This window comes from Stigmatopora nigra, chromosome 5 (genome assembly GCF_051989575.1).
Source record: "Stigmatopora nigra isolate UIUO_SnigA chromosome 5, RoL_Snig_1.1, whole genome shotgun sequence".
NCBI classification, from domain to species: Eukaryota; Metazoa; Chordata; class Actinopteri; order Syngnathiformes; family Syngnathidae; genus Stigmatopora; species Stigmatopora nigra.
Window position 1 is genome coordinate 1232674 of NC_135512.1, and position 17299 is coordinate 1249972.

Here is a 17299-nt window from a genome sequence, read left to right on the forward strand (position 1 = left end):
AAAAAATTTGATCAAATTTTAGACCATTTTTGGGAAAGCAGCATAACCAACTGGTTTTGACTGAATCGAACTCTTCCAACTGTTACTTACTCTAAAAGAAAATCAGGAAACACATTAATTTTGTCACACAGACCCACAAAAAATATATTATTTTTGATCAAATTATTTTCCAAACTAAAAATATACCATTAAATAACATTACCATCTTTGCCTAATGGCATCATTCATTTTTCCCCCAAAAATAATCGACTATCACCGTCAGTGTAGCACAACATAGTAAAAAAACTAAAAAACTTGTATTAACCCCCCTAAAACATATAAAATAAACAAAGTAGAACCTACCCCGGATTAATTTGACTCATGTTGTCGACCGGCTATGAAATGTGTCCAAGTTTTCCCCCCCGTTGACAAGGCCGGCGGCGACTCGCAAGTAAGGCGCCGTCGCCGTGTTTCTCCCGGAGCGATGACACTGGGCGGTTGCCACGGGAGACCACGTGACAATGCTGACAACCACCGGCCTGGTTTTCACTTACAAAGACACACACACACAATCACACAAAAACAGACACTGAACTGCTTCCAAAATGCGGGTATTTTTCCAATCAGCATACCTGTCAACTGGTACGTTCTCGCCGTAATTGGTACAACTGAAAGCCCATTTTTATATTGGTACGCTGTACACATGAAAATGGTACGCTAAACGGTGATTTTGAGAAAAAAAAATAAATTAAGGCTGCGGCACTTTCTAGCCATTTTTCACCATCCGCCATTGTTTCTTCCCGGAAACGCATGTCTGCCAAGTGATATATGTACCGGCGCCTCTGATTGGCTAAAAAAAAAAGATCATGATAAACATTTCGTTTTGTAACACTTTCACCATGTGATTTCCGTTTCCTGTTCCCTTGTTTATGTTTACTTTCATTTTCTACTTGTTGTTCGTGATTTTTTACAAAAAAGTAAAGTGGTAAGATTTTCCATGTATTTATACATATATGTAAGGGCGAAAACAAAATTTGGTAAGATCACAAATGGTTCGAGGTTGACAGGTATGAATCAGGCTATTGATAAAAAATACTATATTTAAATTAAAGTTAAAATTCTAATTTGTATTCTAATTTATTGAAAGGAAATTCATGTTTTAGGTTTTTTTTGTATGTCAGCACGATGGTGAAGTGGTTTTAGCATGTCGGCCTCACATTTTTGGGCTCGTGGGTTCAATCCCAGGTAGTCATATTCCTATTATACTATACAAAATCGAATTTACATTCATTTATAATTTTTTGGATGTCATAATACATATGATGATTGTTAAAAATCCACATTGTTGCTACTAATGAAGCTAATTATTGTCATTTTTCAATGTATTATTCAATGCTATTCTCACTGCTTTGCATTATTATTATTATTGTAAGCTATATAACTATTTATAATTATTATTTGGATAAATACCAAAGACAAAATAGAAGTACTGCGCCAATCTTTTTTGTAAAAAGCCTAAATTGTTAAATTAAAAAGAACAATTACATAGACATGCATTTCACATATTGCAGGTGTTCTGCTTCCCTCCTGTGGTTTCATAGTGAATTACAACAAAATCATGAACTTTAAATATTGGACTAAAAGCTACTACAGTACTAATTCACTATATTAAATGTATTTGATTCATGTTATACTATTATATTCACCTTGTTGTCTTTGACTAATTTATTATTATTATTTTTTGCCAGTATCAGACTGGACCCGAATGTGCCGCCGCCATGTTTCTTCTCCAGGACACCAATTGGTAAGTCAAATATTTGATATACTTTGAATTATGATTTGAATTGATTTATGGTTATTAAGGAGTGCCGATTTAAATCAGAATGGATTTATAATTGAAAAGGCAAAAGTTTTGACTTAATAGCGCCACCAGTAGCTAGATGAGTTTATTATTATTATTGTTATATTATTATATATTACTAAGTTCTAGAATGATGGGGTCAAAGGTCATTGAGGTCACAAGAGGGATTTCACAATAACTTGATAACAGATTAATCTATTTTAAAAAATAAAAAAATGATTTTTTTTTAATCTACGGCTTTTTGCATGGACTAAAAAAAACAAAATAACTTTTTTTGCAAACCCTGACCCAAACCAAATCGAGCACCAACTCCCTTTTAATTCCTCAATATCCAACTAAAAACCGCCATCAAATTCAAACCCTCCCAAAAAACTATCAGCCAACAAACACCAAAAAACTGATTAGAAATTCCGTGTCTAGAGTAAAAAAAATATATTAAAAAATATAAAAAAAAATAAAAAAAAGATTTCCGCCTGTGGGGTGGGGGGGGGGTCTACGGGGGTCCTCTGGTTTTTGGTGATGGAAGTGGGGGTTGAGCTTTTGCAATCAGCGTTAAATAGAAGCATTTTGTGCCTGTGTGATTGTCAAGTGGCCCATTACTTGTTGATAAGAGGGACCCCCCCATGGCCCCCCACCCGCCTGATTGGGCCCCAACCCGCTGCTTCCCACTCGCACACCGCCCCGACGCAATCAGGCCTTTTTTCTTTTCCCGCGTCGTGATTTTTTTTCTTTTCGGCAAAGGACCCCCCTCCCTCTCGGTAGGGGGAGGTACCCCCCCCCCCCCCCCAACTTGAGATTGAACGAGCCCCCATTTAGAGCAAGGAGAAAAGGTCGCGGACGTCCGTCGGTGTCAATCGGAAACTAACTCGAGTCGACCTGATTTCAATGAAATAAGCAAAGTGTAGACGGAGTGGGGGGTGTCGGAGCACTTTGAGGTATTACGGTAAAAATGGCAGAGATCAAATTGCAGCTTGCTCGGCTACTTGGGGAATTTAGGAAGTTATTTCGAGGCTTTTGGTGAGGAATTGTTATTGTTTTTTTGGGGGGTGCTTGAGTTGAAATTGATTTTTTTAGTCAAGTCATGGCTGGAGTTGCTAAAGGGAAGTCATTGGTTTGTCAGTTTATTTGGCAGTTTTATTTAAAAGGACAAAAAATTGATAAAATCATGAGATATGTTCAATTTACAGTGAAATAATGACTGTAGTGGCCCAAAATGACCTCATTGGATAGGCTCCAGCACCCCCGGAGACCTTTGTAAAGTTAAGCGGTTCAGAAAATTTTGAGGTTAAACTTTAAGCGTCCAAAATGATTAGGATTTTTTTTTGTGCAACTCAATTTCATCTAGTTGAATTTTTCACAAGGTCATTTTGAAGAAAAAAATGAATGCAAATGATTTGTTTTCAAATGAACTTGATGGCAATTGAATTGAAATGACTTGAAATCAACATTTTTTTGGGGCAATTGAATTCCATGCAATTGAATTTTTGCTAAGCTAATTTTTCATTTGCTGTTAAGTTTTAAAATATCTACCAACCCTTCCACCCATTTTAGATTAGCCTCAACTGATGTATTGTATTAGAAGGGCCATTGAATTGCACTCTTGGGGGGACTGTTGACATTTGATTAAAAAGTGCCCTTTTTCTCCCCCAAAAAAGACTTGAAAGACTGAAACGATACGTCAAATGCGCCTTTTTATTGTCGCTGTGCTAAATTCCTCCAATTCCACCATCACGTCATTTTATTGGTTTTGGTCGGCCCGCCGCCGACGCCACATGCGGGCGCCGCACGTCTTTCCGTCTCCCCTTTTGATGATGAAAGGTGACCTTTTGACCTCTCTATCGGGAGCGCATCGGCGACGTGGCGTTCGTGGGAAGGAGGCAGGAGGGGAGGGGGGCGGGCCTTATCTGACGGACGAGCATTCATGGCCAAGGTCCGTAACGGGATGCGCTTTGGAAGCAGGCACGCGAGGACCGCACGCCTCCTCAGATTGGCCGATAACGGACGATGGGTCGCCGATGGGACCTCCTGCAATCCAATGAGGAGAAAGAAAACATGGATGTTATCTTTCAAGGACTTGTCATCTTTTACAGTGGCACTTTTTTTAAATGTAAAAGTTGTTCAAATATGGACCGCGGGCCGTGTTTCAACGAGTCTTATTTAGCAAGTGGGTTAAAAAGATGTGGTTCAGTGGTAAAGTGGTTAGCACGTCGGCTTGACGCCTCTGGGGTCGAGGGTTTGATACCCAAAAAAGTTTTTGGGACGGAAATTATTTCAAATCTAAATTTTGTGACAAAACCAGATTCAAACTCTAAAAGGAAGGCCAAATTTAACATACATTTTTATCACACGTTCATTTTTATCGTAATAATACAAAAATCATAATCCCAAAAATCCATGTACCAAATATTTGACAATAAAATATTCATAAGTACACCCAAATTACACAAAAACATCAAAATACAGTAAACCCCATAATTATCACAAATTCACTACTTCACAATTTTTTCCACTATTAATTATTTATCATTATTATTAATATTTTGTTCATAAAAATGGGAAAATCCTCACTGAAATTTTAAAGAAATTTTGCTTCCAGGACTCAAAACTAAAAAAAAAAAAAAGTTATTATAGCGCTGACCCTACTTTGCATTTTTTTCCCATTTATTGCGGCCATGTTTTTATTCTACATTCCCCGCAATATTCGAGGGATGACTGTACTTCAATCTACTTTTTTTTTCTTTCTTTGTCCTATTGCAAGGAACCCAAAGAGTGGGCGTGGCTAAAATCTGACATATGAATTCCACCATCCACCCCGGCCGGGGAAGGAAGGATCACTCCACAAAAAGAAGAAGAAGAAAAACATGCGCTGGAAAAGCCAGATAAAAATGGAGCGCCATTTTTCGCCGACCAAGGTGAGTCCCGCCAAAAAACGGCGCTTTTCCCGCCAATTAACCTCGTAGAGCCGGCAATCTGCCGCCGCCTCCCCCGTGTGGTTCAAAAAAGTCCAGCGCTTAATGAGCCCACTTGATGATCGACCCCCCGCACCCCCCCCCCCCTCCCCACTTTGACTTTTTTAATCGCCGCCATTAAATAAATCAACGGCCTTTTTTCGAGACGTCAAAAAAGGAAAAAGCGCCGACTCAAGTGTCGACTTTGTCGGCATCGTCGTCATGGCGAACGGGAGGGGACGACGTATTTATGGCCGACGGGTCAGTGAATGCATCGCGAGGATCTAAAAAAAAAAGGGAGCGCTGTAAACGGGGACATGTGCGCGTGTGAGGACAACAAAGACAACATTTTGGAGACGGGAGAGCTGCCGGTAGGAATGGGAAATTAAGACAAAACTTTAAGAAAATATGTTTTAAAATTTAATATAGGGGGATATTTTGGGATTTTTAAAATATTTTTTAAGCATGACTCGTCAAAATGAAGGTTTTTAACTTTGATTTGACGGTTTAGTTTGTTTTTAAAGTGATATTTATTTCAGTTTTTTGTTGTGATTAAGTTTATTTTTAAGTAAAAAATTATATTTGTTCCAGTTTTTGTTGTTATCAAGTTTTTTTTTAAGTAAAAAATTATATTTGTTCTAGTTTTTGTTGTTATCAAGTTTATTTTTAAGTATAAAATGATATTTATTCCAGTTTTTGTTTTTATCTAGTTTATTTTTAAGTACAAAATTATGGGTATTCCAGTTTTTGTTTTTAAGTACACTTTTTTTATCGTATTGGAGTTATTCAAAGTATTTCAGTATTAAAAAAATGGAGACAAAAAAATACCATGTGATAAATATGCGTTTTTTTGTGTTTTTTAGGGATTTCCTGACATTTAGTTCAATTTGAGTTAAGTTTTATTTTTTTTATATATATAATTAGACAAGTAAATTTGTTCATAGTAATAACCAAAATTCAGCTTTTTCTTGTCATTTATCAAACTTTTATTTCCCCCAAAATTGACTCAAAAATGATCCATAATTCTAGTTGAACATTTTATGTTATGCTATTTTTTTTGCTAAATTCCATGTCATCTGCAAGTGTATTAAAATTGGCAAAATGTATTTTAATACTTGAAAACAACCTTGAATCCTCCAAAATTCCTTTCTTGAATACCTGAAATTTCCAAATACATTTTCATAGCCTCATATATTTTAAATATGATAATATTTTTCAACCCATTTGCTTTTGAATGCAATATTTTTTATATATTAACCTAAAATATAACAATTGGCAAAAAGCATTTTTAATTTAACTAGTGAGGAAACAAATTGGACAAAATCATTTCAAAATATAGCTTTTCTTGTTTCCATTTTTGTATTATTATTATTTTTTTCTGTGCAGGTGGAGGTGGGCGCCGATGAAGAAGACGTGGGTTCGAGCCTGCAAACCATGTCGGCCAGCGGCAGCAGCAGCAGCGTGTGCGCCAGCTGCAATCAAGAAATCGTCGATAAATATTTATTAAAGGTTCCATATTTATTTATTTTCACATCTTTTTTATCCAATTTTGTGGCTTTACTACATGGTAGATTTTTTTCTGGGGGAAAATGACATTTTATTTTAAGATCATGTCCTCCACTTGCTACTAGAATTTTTTTTTACATTTACATTTTTTTTCAATTGGGTGACCCTACTTTTTTTTTCAATTGTCACGGCCATGTCTGATCTACATTAACCATGTGATAATCGAGGGATTACTGTACTTGTGCTTTGCCCGCATGCAAAGAACTAAACTGTCTTGTGTGTGATAGGTGAGCGACCTGTCGTGGCATGTGCGCTGCCTGTGCTGCAGCGTTTGTCGGGCGGCCCTGGGAGGCCACGCCACTTGCTACGTTAAGGACAAGGAGGTCTTCTGCAAGATGGATTACTTCAGGTAAAATCCACTAAAATACTAGTAGTAGTGGTATTGGGTTGTGTTATACATACACTAGCAGCACCAGTTGTAGTAGTGGGTTGTGTTATACATAGACTAGCAGTAGTAGTAGTAATAGTGGTGGTGGTAGTAATAGCAGTATTAAGAGTAATATTAGTAGTAGTAGCAGCAGTATTAAGAGTAATATTAGTAGTAGTAGCAGCAGTATTAAGAGTAATATTAGTAGTAGTAGCAGCAGTATTAAGAGTACTATTAGTAGTAGTAGCAGCAGTATTAAGAGTACTATTAGTAGTAGTAGTAGCATTATTAAGAGTATTAGTAGTAGTAGTAGCAGCAGTAGTAGTAGTAAAAATAGTGGTGGTGGTAGTAGTAGTAATAATAGTAGTGGTGGTAGTAGTAGTAGCGGTGGTAGTAATAATCGTAGTAGTGGTGGTTGTAGTAGTGGTGGTAGTAGTAATAATAATAGTAGTAGTGGTGGTTGTAGTAGTAGTGGTGGTAGTAGTGGTGGTAGTAGTGGTGGTAGTAGTGGTGGTAGTAGTGGTGGTAGTAGTGGTGGTTGTAGTGGTGGTTGTAGTAGTAGTGGTGGTAGTAGTAGTGGTGGTAGTAGTAGTGGTTGTAGTAGTAGTGGTGGTAGTAGTAGTGGTAGTAGTAGTATTGGCAGTGGTGGTGGTAGTAGTAATAGTGGTAGTAGTAGTAATAATAATTTACTTTTTAGATTACTTGGTGGCCTATTTGGTTGTATTTTTGTTTTGTTTTTTGTTTTTTTTTTTGTTTACCGCCTGGCCCGTGTGTCGCAGAAGGTTCGGCACGTGGTGCGCTTGCTGCGGCCGCCACATCCACGCCAGCGACTGGGTGCGGCGAGCCAAGGGCAACGCCTACCACTTGGCCTGCTTCGCCTGCTTCTCCTGCAAACGCCAGCTGTCCACCGGCGAGGAGTTTGCCCTGGTGGACCAAAAGGTGCTCTGCAGGGTCCACTACGACACCGTGCTGGACAAGCTCAAGAGGGCGGCGGACAAAGGTCCGAGTAGACCTCGACCGCCGCCCCCCCTTTTGCACATTTGTCGCCAACGCCAACCTTGTGGCCGTTTGGGACGGCAGGCGGCGGGAACGCGGAGGGTGCCGTGGGCGGCGAACAGGAAGTCAACCAGGCTAAACCCTCCAAAAGAGCCAGGACCAGTTTCACTGCCGATCAGTTGCAGGTGAGAATCATACAAAAATATGAATACAAATTTTTCATTGCAATATTTTGCGGCCCCCATTTAGTCGGAATATTTGGTTTAGTATTTCACAATAAAAATTTGAAATAAAATGAATTTTTGGCACATTTGTATTGGGATAAAAATGGTGAAATCGTAATAAATGTATTCTTTTTATAGCGCAAATGAAAGAAAAGTCATGAATATTAAAAATAATGCTTATTAAGTTTTAATAGAAAAAATACTTTTTAAAAATTGTCATAAATTGAATAGAAAAAGAATAAAATTAGCTCAAATGAGAAAAAAAACATCAATATTAAATAATTTAAAATGTTAATTATCTTTAAATAAAAAAAACGGATAACTTTTCTTATAATTCACAATCAAATAGTGATAAATTGATTAAAAACACATTCAAGTAAGTATGGCTTTAATCTATTATGCTCTGGTTATTTGACTTATTGTTTTAAAATGTTGTTTTTTAATGTTTGTAGGTGATGCAGGCGCAGTTTGCACAAGACAACAACCCCGATGCTCAAACGCTGCAAAAACTGGGCGAGCAGACGGGCCTCAGTCGAAGGGTCATTCAGGTCGCTCAAAAAAATGATCGTTACAACTCATCATCATCATCATTGTCATAGCTGGGAATTCATTTGTTTTTGCTCCAATTTGGCATCATTTTTTACAGTGTTCAGTTAGGGTTCTTTGCAGATATAAGATATCTTATATATGCAACTTTCTGTTCATTTCGCCCTGTTTATGTTAAGCATTTTCCTGGTCAATAAGTTATGCATTTTGCTGTTGTATATGGTAAGCATTTTCCTTTTGAATATGTTAAGCATTTTTAGAGACATTTTTTGCCGTTTTAGGTCACTTACTGTCAGAAATATATAATATAATATATAAATATAAGTTTAAAAAAAAAAAAATAATTATACAAGAAAGTAACAAGAAAGATACAGTGCCGTAATTTCTGAACTATAAGTTACCTTTTTTTTGTATCTTACCAACAAAATTTTTTTTTAGGCTATATTTATCCCCAAAAATCTAAATGTTTAATTTAAATGTAGTTTTCCATTTCATGAATCTTTAATTAGAACGGGTATCTGTTTAATTAATTAATGTTGAATTTGTTTGTGTGTTTAGGTGTGGTTTCAGAACTGCCGCGCCCGCCACAAGAAGCACGTTAGCCCCACCCACATGTCGGGCACCGGCGGCCTGACCGCCCTGCAGTCGGCCCGCTTGACTCCGCCCACGCCCGCCCCCGAAGAGCTGCAGTATTCTGGCTACGGGGGTCCGGAAGGCTCCATGTTGTCGGCGCTTCACTCCTTCATAGACAGTGAGCACCAAGCTTTTTACGAACTACTTTACGAGTGATTGGTCGCGCGAGTTTTTGAGCCAATCGACGGCAATAGACATCCTAGTCAATTGCAATGACCTATTGGCCTGAATGTAAGATGGCGTTTTTTTTGTTTTTTTGCGTTGAATTAAGACTGAAAAAGGGTCGTCTTACATTCGGGGTCTAGATGTTATACCTATTCATAACGCTAGGTGGCGCTCATTTTTTTATTATTATTATTATTATTATTAACCCGAATACGGAGCTCAATTTGACTTACCGTATTGGCCCGAATGTAAGATGACGTTTTAGTGAAAAAGTGGGGGTCGTCTTACATTCGGGGTCTCGATATTTTTCCCATTCACAACGCTAGGTGGCGCCAGATATTATTAAACCAAATGCTGAATTCAATTCGCCTTATTGTATTGGCCCCAATGTAAGTCAGTGTTTTTTTGATTGAAAAATGGGGTCGTCTTACATTCAGGGTCTAGATAATATACCCATTGACAATGCTAGGTGGCGCCAGATATTTTCATTTACAAATGGGATTGCACTTTAGTTGACATATTTAAATATTCAGTTATTATGATGTCTTAGACAGTTTTTGGATGGTTGGAGTCAGGCAAAATAATATATATCTTGAATATATTGTTTGTTTCCGATGTACTTTTATTATTTTGCGTATAAAAATAGAATTTAGTGTTCCAAAAAGTATTTTTTCAAATTTGAGTCTTGAAAAAGAAGGGGTCGTCTTATATTCGGGGTTGTCTCATATTCGGGGTCGTCTTATATTCGGGCCAATACGCTAAGTTAATTAAAAAGGAATTGTATGTCTACCCGCGTCGATTGAAATGAAAGGTTTCAAATTTGTACTCCCGCAGAAGTGAACAAATACAGTTGGAAAAACAAACAGCGTGTGTAAATAAAATGCACTTTTTTGTTGTACCCCAAGAGGGATCTTGTCGACAACTAGTGGCCATAGGAGAAAAATGTAGCGTTTTTTTTTTGGTGATTTCGTATCGTGAAAATTATGGAGAAATTCGATAATTATTGAAAATGAGGGAATTTGATTGGCATCTGCTCAAAATTGAATTTTTTTTTAAAATAGTGATGACAGGGGGAACAACAAGCTCACCGATTGCAAATGCAAGGTCTGAAAATGTAATTTATTGTGTGTATGTGGAGTGTCTTTTATGGAAATAAATGTTTAATTTCGCAAACGTAAAAGGAATGATAACTGTTCTAATTTAGTTTGACATTTTGATAGCTTTCTTGGCTCTATTGGCCCCGCCTCCACCCTGACTTTCAGATGTAACCTATCAAGGGTTGTTTGCTTTTGTATTCCCTTCAAAATATTCAGAAAATAATGTACGCAAATGTCCTCACAATAGGATAACGTACAACTACTTGCCAACGAGAAGTAGTATATACTCCTGTCGTATTAGCCAACAAGCTCCGCCTTTCGCACTGACTAACGTTAAAAAAAAACATGCAAAAAATGCACCGCCCCGCCCAGTGCTCGTACAGACATTACACTTGTATATCAAAATGTGTCTCGTATCTCAAGATAAATATTTGCCCGAAATTTTACTTGTATCTCAAATTGCTCATATGTCGAGGCGTTGTAATTGAATCTAAATTCCAAACAAAGAAAAAAACAAGATGGCCTTTGCGACCCTTAACGTTCCTCAGCGCGGATCTCGAACGGGTAGGGCGAGCGCGTCAGGCCGACGGTTCCCTCGTAGCTGAGCTCGACTCCTTCCACGGCCGAGAAGGTGAATTTCTGCAATATGGCCACCAGAAACAAGAAGATCTCCATTCTGGCCAAGCTCTCCCCCAAACACGTACGTTTTCCTGCCCGGCAACAAAACTGGGTCATCATTTGGTACTTTTCTCAGGATTTGTGTTGTTATTTCACCCGCAGAAAACGGCAAGAAGGCTTTCCTCTTGACAAAATGGCCGTCGGCGTCCAGGAAGTGCCCAGGGTTGAAGGTATGTGGAGTTTCCCATTCGTTTTCATCGAAGAGGACTGAGGTCAAGACGGTGAGTACGGTGCTGCCCTGGAAAAATGGACAATTATGAAATTTAAAACAAAATGGCTGACTTCCAAATTGAATCTGGGCTAAATTTTGCGTTTTTAAACACAAACTAGCTAGCTTAGCATTGAGTTTCATCCATTAGTTCTCTCCTACCACATCCCAAAAACTTGAATGCTAGGCTAATTAGATGCTATATTGTAAGCTAGCTACTAGTGATTCGTTGTTTGTGAAAAATGTGCATGCTAGGCTATTTAGATGCTTTATTGTAAGCTAACTACTAGTGATTGTGTAAAATGCATGCTAGGCTAATTAGATGCTATCTTGTAACCTAGTTACTAGTGATTGGTTTGTGGAAAACTTGCATGCTAGGCTAATTAGATGCTATATAGTAAGCTAGCTACTGGTGGTTGGTTGTTTGTGGAATAACTTGCATGCTAAGTTAATTAGATGCTATATTGTAAGCTAGCTGCTAGTGATTGGCTGTGGAAAACTTGCATGCTAGGCTAATTCGATGCGATATTGTAAGCTAGCTACTAGTAGTTAGTTGTTTGTGAAAAAAACTTGCATGCTTGGCTACTTGGATGCTATATTGTAAGCTAGCTACTTGTGATTGTTTGTGGAAAACTTGCATGCTAGGTTAATTAGATGCTATATTGTAAGCTAGCTACTAGTGATTGGTTGTTTGTGAAAAAAACTTGCATGCTAGGCTAATTAGATGCAATATTGTAAGCTAGCTACTAGTGATTGTTTGTGGAAAACTTGCATGCTAGGTTAATTAGATGCTATATTGTTAGCTAGCTACTAGTGATTGGTTGTTTGTGAAAAAAACTTGCATGCTAGGCTAATTAGATGCAATATTGTAAGCTACCTACTGGTGGTTGTTTGTTTGTGGAATAACTTGCATGCTAAGCTAATTAGATGCTATATTGTAAGTTAGCTACTAGTGATTGGTTGTTGACTGTAGTGTAGTGCACCTTAGGTATGACGTAGTCCCCCAGTTTGGTGTCCTTGGCGGCCATTCGGGTTCCGTTGAGCGGAACGATGTTGGCCATCCGTTGGATCTCGTGGATGACGGCGTTGGTGTACGGCATGCGGGCCCGGTCGGACATTTCCGGCGAGCGACTCGGCCCGACGACCCGTTCGATTTCGGCTTGGACTTTGCCTAGTGGTAGAAAGGAATATGACAGTGTTTTGTTGGTGCCCGTACACGCTACCTTGAATTTGAGGGTTCTGGACTAGGAAGATGAGACCCCATTGAAGGGTTTTGGAGGACGTCTCCGTCCCGGCGATGAACAGATCCAGACAGCACAAGATCAGGTTTTCTTCAGTGAAACCTTCTTCGCTGTTTTTGCCATCCTGCCAGAAAACAACCAATCAGGGAGCTTCTTCTGTAGCTTTAGCGCATCCTCGTCCAACCTGGATCTGCAACAGGAAGCTATCAATATAATCTCGCGGGTGCTCGGGGTCCAAATCCAGTTTATGGCTCTGGATCTGGGTGCCGATGAAGACCCGCAAGGCTTCGAAATTGGCGAAGATGGTGTTGTGGGGGCCCGGAAGATGTTTCATTAGCGTTGGGAAAGCATCGTAGAGCTAAACGGCAAGGAAATTAGTGTTAAAAGATTGGGTTAGCTTTTCGGGGTTAGCTTCGACGCTAATGGTCTTCACCAGGGCCCACACGGAGCCTTCCAGGTGGACCATTTCGCCCATCAAGGTGTGCAGTTGTCGTAGGTGGACGTCGTCGTAGTCGAATCTTTTACCGAAGACCACCTGGCAGATGATGTTAGCCACTGCGCTGTTCAAAACGCTTTTTGGATCAAATGCGTCGCCTGAAAGAAATATGGGGAAATATGAATGTTGGTGGGGGTGCCAGAGCCTATCCCAGCTAGCACGTGGACTTCTCATTTCTGGAGTGGAGGGTTCGATCCCAGGGGGATGTGGGTTTTCTCTGGGTTCCTTCCACATCCCAAAAATGTGCATGCTAGGCTAATTGGATGTTAATTTGTTTGTAGCTATGAGGGATTGGTGGTCTAGTGTGTTGCAGTTTTGGGGTCGAGGGTTCGATTCCAAGTGGATGGTGTTGGCTTGTTCTCTTGGGGTCATGTGGGTTTTCTCCAGGTTCTTTCCACATCCCAAAAATGTGCATGCTAGGCTAATTGGAGGCTAACTTGTTCCTAGTTATGAGGGAATGGTGGTCTAGAGTCGCAGTTTTGGGGTCGAGCGTTCGATCCCAGGTGGATGGATGGCTTTGGCATGTTCTCTTGGGGTCATGTGGGTTTTCTCCGGGTACTCCAGTCTCCTCCCACATCCCACAATTGTGTATGCTAGGCTAATTGGATGCTAATTTGTTCCTCGCTATGAGGGATTGGTGGTCTAGTGTGTCGCAGTTTTAGGGTCGAAGGTTCGATCCCAAGTGGATGGCTTTGGCATGTTCTCTTGGCTTCATGTGGGTTTTCTCCGGGTACTCCAGGCTCCTTCCACATCCCCAAAATGTGCATGCTAGGCTAATTGGAAGCTAACTTGTTCCTAGCTAAGAGGGATTGGTGGTCTAAGTGTGTTGGAGTATATTCAAGTTTGCTTATATTCTTTATCCTTTGCATAGAATGGCTAATTTTGCTTATTCACTTGTTAATGTTGCTTCAAAAATATGCATTTTTTTTGTCGGCCTTGCAGTTTTGTGGTCGAGGGTTCGATCCCAGGTGGGTCCTCACTGTGGTTTTCTCCTATTTTCCTCCTTTTGTTATTTGTTAGCAATTGCCGTTAGCAGCATTTAGCAAAAGGCTAACTAACCTTTATGTTGACGAATGGCTCGACGTAGGTGCCGGCTCTCCCGGCAAATGCTGGCCTCCACGTTTCCGTCGGCCAGGGCCAAAGTGCGAAGTGTTGCCATGACGAAATGACGCTGCCTTCTCCACGGTTTGCCGTTGCTGCACAATAGCCCTCCTAGAGGCGGAAATGCGGAATAGCGCTCATTTGTCATGCAAAGCTCACCACATACTTTATAATATTTCCATTTTTTGGGGGCGTACCTCAGATTGTCATCGGTCGGACTTTGAAAATTGCCAAAAAATTAACACTATGGAGTTAATTTAATAATAACTGACAAAAAAAGCTGCAACCTATAGCATTGATATTTTCCAATTTAATATATCTTGACCTATATTACCAGTGAACAGGAAGTGACCCAAAAATGTCCTTAAAATCAACAATCAAGAAAAAAACCCAGTTGTTAACAGAACGTTTACTGTATTTAAAAAAACCTCAAATCTACAGGAAGTGACCCAGAAAAGTACTAAAACCAGTAAAAAAAACTACAAACATAAAATCTAATAAGAAATATTAATATGATTAATAATCGAATAATTCTGACGTTGAAAACCCTGAAAAAATTTGTTTTTTTTTTTTAAATTCTAAAAATACTTAAGTCCTCAAAATAATAAATATTAATATGATTAATAATAGAATAATTCTGACATTGAAAACCCTGAAAAATGTTTTTTTTTTTTAATTCTAAAAATACTCAAGTCCTCAAAATAATAAATATTAATCTGATTAATAATAGAATAATTCTGACGTTGAAAACCCTGAAATTTCAAAAAAAAATCTAAAAATACTCAAGTCCTCTTATTTGAGTAAAGTTTGAATTATTTATTATACATATTATTGAACATATTTATGTTAATGAACATATAGTATTTACTCGCATATAAACCGCTTTTGTAGTACAAAAAAAAGACATTGTAAAATTCAAACATTTTCTGGCCATTTTAAGGGTGCGGCTTATATGCGAGTATGTATAAAAAAAAAAAATGTAAATACCTGTGTGTTGATTGTAGAGTCTGGCGTACAAAGCTTGGTAGGGCCTATCCGCAAAATTGTCGGCCTGAGTCACCAGAACTTCTTTCACCATCTTCCACCCGCATACAAACACCGTCTTGTGTCGTCCAATCCGGAGGCAGTAGACCTTCCCGTAGGTGTCGGCCAACTGCGGGTATCACAATGGCCGACTGTTATGGTCTTGGTACAATCTTCTCCTGTGTTGCACTTGTGCCAGGTCAGCAACCCGTGTTTTGTTCACGTGCTTATTCTCATGTTTGGGTAAAGGATGACGGGGGAAAGGACGCCGTTTTGAGGGAAAAATGGTGGGAAATGGAACTGGGAGATTGAAATTGGAGGACGGGAATGAGAAAAGTGGGAATATTATAGGGGTGGAGTTATGATTTGTGGTAGTATTGGATTTAAAGGGTGATATTTTAAGTTTTAAGTATGTTTAATGAGTATGAGAATGAGAAAAATAGGGCAGAACGTTCTGAGTAGAAGTTGTAAAATTATGAGATTAAAATGGTAGTAAAATTATGAGAAAATTTCAGATTAGAAAAAAAAGTTATGAGATAAATTGTAAAATTACAGGATGAGAATGATAATAAAATTATGAGAAACTGTATAATGGGAAAAAAGTCATAACATTCTGAGGTAGAAGTTGTTAAATTATGAGATTAAAATGGTATTACAATTATCAGAAAATGTCAAATGAGATAAATTGTAATATGGGATGAGAATAGTAGTACAATTATGAGAAACTGTATAATGAGAAAAAAAGTCATAACATTCTGAGGTGGAAGTTGTTAAATTATGAGATTAAAATGGTAGTACAATTATCAGAAAATGTCAGATGAGAAAAAATGTTATCAGATCAATTGTAAAATTATGAGAAACTATAATGAGAAAAAAAGTAGTATCGTTTGGAGGTAAAAGTCGTAAAATTATGAGATTAAAATGGTATTGCAATTATGAGAAAATGTCAGATGAGAAAAAGTCAATTGTATTAATTATGAGATGAAAATGGTAGTAAAATTTTGAGACCGGTGTAATGAGAAAAAAGTTGTAATGTTATGAAGAGTCGTAAAATTACGAGATTAAACCAACTAGTGAAATTATGAGAAATTGTAAAATAAGAAAAAAGATGGTGTTGTGAGATTAGTAAAATTATGAGATTACAATGGTAGTAAAATAATGAGAAACTACAATGAGAAAAAAAAGTAACATTGAGAAGATGTAAAATTATGAGATTAAAATGCTAGTACAATTATGAAAAAAATGTCAGATTAGATAAATTGTAAAATTACGAGATGAAAATGATAGTAAAATCATGAGAAACGGTATGAGAAAAAAAGTCCGTAATATAAATTTAAAAAAAAAAGACTTATAATCATAAAATTACTAGATTAAATTGGTGGTATAATTATGTGAAAAAAAAGTTACTTAATTACGAGATTAAATTGATAGTACAATTATGCGAAAAAAAGTCAAATTACGAGACTAAAATCGCAATGCACAATCTTAATGAGAATGAGAATCAGAAAAAAGGTCATAACTTTATGAAGTAGAAGTAAAAAAAAAAAATGAGCTTAAAATCATCGTAGAAATTGAGTTGTGTTTAAATGTGACTCCTCACCTGAGTCAGGTACACGTGAGGCTGCTTGACGGCCACGTGAAAGACATTTCCCAGGAGAGGCAAGGCCAAGGGTCCCGGAGGAAAGTGCTCCGCTTCCTTTTTACCCGCGTAATAACAAACAAAAAGCAAAAGCGCCACGCCAAAAAGCAGCACTCCACACATGTTGACGGACTTCCACCCGCATTTCGACCGCCTTGGTATTTATACCCCAATTATCGCACATACATCACCTTATTAAATTACCGCACTATCCAACAAAAGTGCAACTGTGTGCCTTTCCTCCTCCATTTTGGCTCCCATTGACTCATTCACAAGGGGGGAAGAAACTCAAAAATACTCCAAATTGACATTATAAATGCCCAAAAATGAGGAAGATATCAATAAATATGACCCAAAATATCTGGAAATGTTTTCAAATCAACAGGAAGTGACCCGGTATGACCCCAAAATCAACTAGAAGAAGAAGTGACCCAGAAATGGACAGAAATTAATAGTAAGTAGCCTAGAAATGTTCATAAATGGCTGAAAGGCTAATGGGAAGTGACATCATAGCAACAGGAAGTGGCCCAG

At 38.2% G+C, this 17299-nt stretch overlaps 2 protein-coding genes across 6 annotated transcripts; one reads left to right on the forward strand and one right to left on the reverse strand.

Annotated features, from left to right (window-relative positions):
- Nucleotides 1-1724: 1724 nt before the first annotated feature.
- On the forward strand, nt 1725-9460 carry LOC144196706 (LIM/homeobox protein Lhx8). Of its 5 annotated transcripts, XM_077717108.1 has the most exons (9): nt 1725-1783; nt 4599-4752; nt 5652-5679; nt 6175-6297; nt 6582-6703; nt 7501-7721; nt 7802-7902; nt 8394-8489; nt 9046-9460. In XM_077717108.1, exons 4-9 carry the CDS (start codon nt 6223-6225, stop codon nt 9274-9276), a joined length of 846 nt encoding a protein of 281 aa, XP_077573234.1. In that variant the 5' UTR covers nt 1725-1783; nt 4599-4752; nt 5652-5679; nt 6175-6222; the 3' UTR covers nt 9277-9460. The 5 variants fall into 5 exon arrangements, with proteins under 5 accessions (XP_077573234.1, XP_077573233.1, XP_077573230.1 ...); XM_077717107.1 differs by lacking the exon at nt 5652-5679; XM_077717109.1 differs by lacking the exons at nt 1725-1783; nt 4599-4752 and adding an exon at nt 5112-5159.
- Nucleotides 9461-10376: 916 nt separating this feature from the next.
- LOC144196971 (cytochrome P450 2J6-like) lies at nt 10377-16891 on the reverse strand. Its single transcript, XM_077717487.1, has 9 exons — nt 16730-16891; nt 15094-15259; nt 14065-14217; nt 12943-13103; nt 12694-12867; nt 12492-12633; nt 12252-12439; nt 11157-11298; nt 10377-11092 (listed from the first exon to the last, which is right to left on the reverse strand). The coding sequence occupies exons 1-9, from the start codon at nt 16889-16891 to the stop codon at nt 10917-10919; spliced, it is 1464 nt and encodes a 487-aa protein (XP_077573613.1). The 3' UTR covers nt 10377-10916.
- Nucleotides 16892-17299: the final 408 nt, after the last annotated feature.